This window comes from Arachis ipaensis, chromosome B05 (genome assembly GCF_000816755.2).
Source record: "Arachis ipaensis cultivar K30076 chromosome B05, Araip1.1, whole genome shotgun sequence".
Lineage (NCBI taxonomy): Eukaryota > Viridiplantae > Streptophyta > Magnoliopsida > Fabales > Fabaceae > Arachis > Arachis ipaensis.
Window position 1 is genome coordinate 148,853,430 of NC_029789.2, and position 5,605 is coordinate 148,859,034.

Here is a 5,605-nt window from a genome sequence, read left to right on the forward strand (position 1 = left end):
ATATAATGAATAATATAATATGTTTTGATTTGTGTTTTCTGGACTAAAATATTATTTAATATATAATGTAAATTTTATGATTTAGATGATTGAATTTATGTTTGTTTTAGAATTATTTTATGATTAATTATCATAATTTTTGGATATGAATATACTTTAAGAAAAATAAATGTCACAATTTTGAATTGTCTAACAACTATGACTGTAGAGTACGAAAAACAGTGACTATAGAGTATTAAAACCATTATCATAGTTTACTCTGTGATCACAGTTTTTAAAACATGGTAACCATATAGTAAGCTATGTATTATGGTCGCGGTTTAAAACTAGTATGACCATAGCTTTTCTATGATCACAGTTTAAAAAAGCGTAATCAGAATAAGATATAGTCAATAGAGTAATTTATGGTCACGGTTTAAAATTAGTGTGACTATAGTCACAATTTTAAAATAGTGTGACTATAGATTAAATTATGATCATGGTTTAAAACTAGAGTGACCATAGAATAAGCTATGATCACACTTAAACCGTGACCATAAGTTAAACTATGATCACAATTTAAAATAGCATGATTATAAAACAAACTATTGTAATATGTGAGACTTTGATTTTAAAAAATGTAAAATGTATAATTGGATTATTAAAAGTTAATGAGAATTATTTTGGAAAGAGAAAGGAATTGTCCTTTGTTTCAGAATATTATCTTTGTATTTAAAATTTTAGAATGAACAAGAATTTTGGCTTAATCTGTTCCAAAGGTAGGGATAGATTTATAAATTTGTCTCTATTTCTACATCCAAATATTATTTGTCTCTAAATTTTTTTTTGTTTATGTATTTTTGATTATGCTATGCGTACACCAAAATCAATTACCAAAGTTAACTATTAATTTAAAATATATGTTAAAATATAAATATACATTGAAAATAAATTAAACCACATATATATTTAATATAGGAATTGCATTTTTTATGTAATTCTATCTCAAAATAAAATCTTAACGGAGCGTATGTCGCTTTTAAGGTAAAAGTATGTGTACAATGATCATGAATAGAAAAGCAAAAAAAAATTAAAAATAGAAAAGAAGATAGAGAAAAAAAAAAAAAGAAAAATGCTAATAAATCAATAAAACGAAATAAAAACATAGAAGAGAAGAAAAAGGACGAAGAAAAAGAGTAAAAGATTAAAAGGAAAAAAAATTACACATGTTTCTATTCCAAAGGCTAGAGTAGTAGAGTTATATTTTTTCTTATTTTAGAAGCCAATAAAAGTTAACATCGGTGGAAACTTGAAAGAAAAATAATGAAAAGCAACAAGATACAAGTCTTTGTGTCTAACCTTCAAATTTTGACATCTTAATTTCCTAGTTTCACATTACCATTATGTAATGGAACGCAGATAGAAAATTAATTAGCGTTTAAAATACACCATGTTCAACATTTTGTGTAATCGTTGACTTTGATTATTTTATTCCACGAAAGAATCATGGTATATGCCAAAGATGCCATACAAGACTCTATCACCCTGACGAAGATGAGATTGATTGCTGTTTATCGGTTTATGAATGTATGATATATGTGATATATATAACCACTTCAACCGATTCCTTTTCATGCATAACAGAGACAATTCAATCCTTTGCTCCAAACGTAACTTCTTTATGAAGTGAAACAGGTTAGTCCCTCTTATGAACTCGCACAAAACAGTTTAGTGACTTTAGTCATTAATTTATGATGAAAATTCAAATGCAGTTGACTTCACGTGAAATTGATAGTTGAAAGTCGTTAGATGAAAATTTAGTCAAATCAGTCAAATAATCTAATGGCTCTTAGTTATCAATTTCACGCACCTAAGTTTCTACCTTAATTTATTGATAAACTGACTCGGGACCAAAGGGGAGGAGATGATAGTTTATACCTCCAAAACTATTACAAAAAGTATTTAATTGAATTGTTATTTGTATTATGTGTAGAATCAACAAATGACTATTTCCCATATAACATTTTCCTCCATTTTTTCACTTTTCCTTCTATAAAGATAAGGCAAAGAATACAAGCAAATTTTAAAAATATACAACTTTCTTTTCAAAAATAATTTACATTTTTTGTTTTTAATTTGTTCCTCCATATCTAAAATTAGAAAATATATTAAAAAGTAGTTCAAATAACACAAGTTTCTAGTAGGCTTTGAACATTAGTATAGATGTCACAATACTGAAAACAACTTGCTTAGAAAATTTGAACACAAGCGGACATATTTGAATAAATAATTAAGTTGAAATCAGTATTCAAAAGCGACATAGAAATACAGGAAAAATAAAATAATTGCAGTAGGGTCAGCAACGAATAAACTATTTTGAGCATAAAGATCTAAAAGACCAAATAATTAAAGGGTAATGCTAGGGACAAAAAAAAAAAAACAGCCATAACTTGCCTTATTTAACATTCATTAATTGTCGCAACAATTAATAAATGCTAAATAAGATAAGTTATGACTTTTGGCTGATTTTCTTTGGTTACTAAACATTTTCGATAATTAAATAAGAGTTAAAGTATTGTAGAATACCAATGCAAGGGGTTCAATTAAGGCCAAGTAGCTACTAGCTAGAGGTGTTGAGTTTAGAGAAATGATGCTCCTACATAATTTTTTCGATCATTTATTTTTATTTTTTATTGTTAATTTTAATATAAAAACGAAAGAGATATTTATTTATGCTTCTTAAAAGCTTCAGTTGATATTACTTTTGCAGAGGTCTTAAGAGAAGCAGTTGAGATGGCTGGAGGTGGAGATCAACTGGGAGTGCTTACTGCACTTGACGCAGCAAAGACGCAATGGTATCACTTCACGGCCATAGTGATCGCCGGCATGGGATTCTTTACAGATGCTTATGATCTTTTCAGCATAGCCAACGTCACAAAGTTGCTGGGACGCATATACTACACACACGAAGGGGCGCCAAAGCCCGGGACTCTGCCTCCGAATGTCTCATGCGCAGTTAACGGCGTTGCCCTCTGCGGCACTCTAGCAGGCCAGCTCTTCTTCGGTTGGTTGGGTGACAAACTTGGTAGGAAGAAGGTTTATGGAGTCACGCTTGCTCTCATGGTTGTGTCCTCTCTTGCTTCTGGTTTGTCCTTTGGCAAGAGCGCCAAGGGCGTCATATCCACGCTCTGTTTCTTCAGGTTCTGGCTTGGCTTTGGGATTGGTGGCGATTACCCTCTCTCCGCCACAATTATGTCGGAGTACGCCAACAAGAAGACCCGCGGCGCCTTCATAGCGGCGGTTTTCGCTATGCAGGGATTCGGGATTTTGGTTGGTGGAATTGTGTCACTCATTGTGTCCACGGCGTTTGACCACGCCTATAAGGCACCGCCGTACAACGTGGATCCAAAGGCGTCCCTTGTCCCTGAAGCAGATTACGTGTGGCGGATCATCTTGATGTTCGGCGCTGTGCCTGCCGCCCTAACATACTATTGGCGGATGAAGATGCCGGAGACGGCGAGGTACACGGCGCTGGTGGCCCGGAACGCGAAACAGGCGGCGCAAGACATGTCAAAAGTGCTGCAAGTTGAGATTGTAGCGGAGCAGGAGAAGGTGGACGCGATGGCGGTGAAAGATAACAACAGCTTTGGATTGTTTACAAGGGAATTCGCCCGCCGCCACGGCCTGCACTTACTTGGAACAACTACCACTTGGTTTCTACTGGACATTGCGTATTACAGTTCAAACCTTTTCCAGAAGGACATCTATACTAGCATCGGGTGGCTTCCTCCGGCGGCTAAAATGAACGCCATCCACGAGGTTTACAGGGTTGCTAGAGCTCAGACACTCATTGCGCTCTGTGGCACTGTCCCTGGCTACTGGTTCACTGTGGCATTCATAGACTACTTGGGTCGATTCTTCATCCAACTAATGGGCTTCTTCTTCATGACTGTCTTCATGTTCGCCCTCGCCATTCCATACCATCACTGGACACAGAAGGAACACAGGATTGGTTTCTTGGTCATGTACTCTCTTACTTTCTTCTTCGCCAATTTCGGTCCCAACGCCACCACTTTTGTTGTCCCGGCCGAGATCTTTCCGGCCAGGTTGAGGTCCACTTGCCATGGGATATCCTCGGCCGCCGGAAAGGCCGGGGCCATTGTGGGTGCGTTCGGGTTCTTGTACGCTTCACAGAGCAAAGATCCTAGTAAAAGAGATGCAGGGTACCCTGCTGGTATTGGGATGAAGGATACTCTTATTCTGCTTGCTGTGTGCAACTGTCTTGGGATGTTCTTCACGTTGCTGGTGCCGGAATCGAAAGGGAAATCGTTGGAGGAGTTGAGCGGCGAGAATGAAGAAGACGAAGAAGCTGCTGAGATCACTACTTCTGAGCAGCACCAAACTGCATCTTCTAGGACTGTTCCAGTATGACACAGATATTCCTGGAATCTCATCGCACAGGTTGTTAATTATGCTGAAACAAATCACACATATAAAATAAAATTATCAAATTTTATAAATAGAAAAAAACTTTTTTGCTGCTCTATCTGGTAAGCACCTATACTACCGCTTACTTCATGTTAAATCTGTGTTTTAGTATTCCTAGTTAGTAGTGTAATTACTGTAAGAATCTTGTGTTGCCTATATTTTTAAGTTATTTAACAACAAAAATTATTGAACAACTATGCTATGGCCTATGTGTAAGATGTTAATTACATTCACTAATGAGTTTTGTTAAGATTTAAGTGGGATTAAAACAAGGGAATTGAAAGAAAAAGTTTTATCTAATATGAGTGCAAATGCTAATATGTTTCGATTTTAAATTTTAATATAACGGTTATAAATAAAAAATTAAAATTTGTTTAATTTTCAAACAATATTTAAAAATTAGTTATAATATGAGATTACATTTATAAGATCAATAGATATAAAAATCTAAATAAATAAAATAAATACTAAATTTACAAATAAAGTTACGAGTTTAAAAATTTTATATTTTTTCATGTATTATATATCTCATTTTTATATAAGACGAGTTTGTTAGAGAACGAGATAAGTAAAAAGAAAAAGTCTAGGGAGTCAGCAATTTTGTTAAATTCTGGCTAGCATGTAACCAGCAAAGAAAAGTGAGTCATTGGATGAAATCTCACACCATTAAAATCATCATTGATGGCTATTTGATGGCTACAAATCACAAAAATTATTGATCCCCTAACATTGCTCGTTAATACGTTAAAAATCTATCACAAATACAATCAAGATAAAATAAAAAATATTTTTTAAATATATTTCATTTAAAAAGAAAATAAAATATGTTCATAAGTATTTATTCGCACTATAAATGAGATACGTTTATTGAGAATTATATTATATACATATTGAATGCCCGTGGATGCACAAAAAAACTAAAAATCACAATGTTAAAAAGGATACATGATATATGAAAATTCTAATTAAAAAAGATTTTAATAGTTTTAACATAACAAACTCTACCCACAGCTAACCTTTTAAATTGTATATAAATATGGATGCAACAAACAAAAAGAAATAATAAAAAATACACAATATAACACTTTTAATAAAAAAATATAAAATATTATTTTAATTTCCAATATTAGGACGAATC

At 33.5% G+C, this 5,605-nt stretch overlaps 1 protein-coding gene across 2 annotated transcripts; it reads left to right on the top strand.

Annotated features, from left to right (window-relative positions):
• On the top strand, positions 1,522 to 4,664 carry LOC107644970 (probable inorganic phosphate transporter 1-5). 2 transcript variants are annotated; one of them, XM_016348949.2, is made up of 2 exons: positions 1,522 to 1,674; positions 2,750 to 4,664. In XM_016348949.2, the coding sequence occupies exon 2, from the start codon at positions 2,773 to 2,775 to the stop codon at positions 4,408 to 4,410; it is 1,638 nt and encodes a 545-aa protein (XP_016204435.1). In that variant the 5' UTR covers positions 1,522 to 1,674; positions 2,750 to 2,772; the 3' UTR covers positions 4,411 to 4,664. The 2 variants fall into 2 exon arrangements, with proteins under 2 accessions (XP_016204435.1, XP_016204434.1); XM_016348948.2 differs by lacking the exon at positions 1,522 to 1,674 and adding an exon at positions 2,482 to 2,609.

Excerpts from the sequence above, each read along its gene's own strand:
- LOC107644970 (XM_016348949.2), top strand. The coding sequence starts at position 2,773 with ATGGCTGGAGGTGGAGATCAACTGGGAGTGCTTACTGCACTTGACGCA.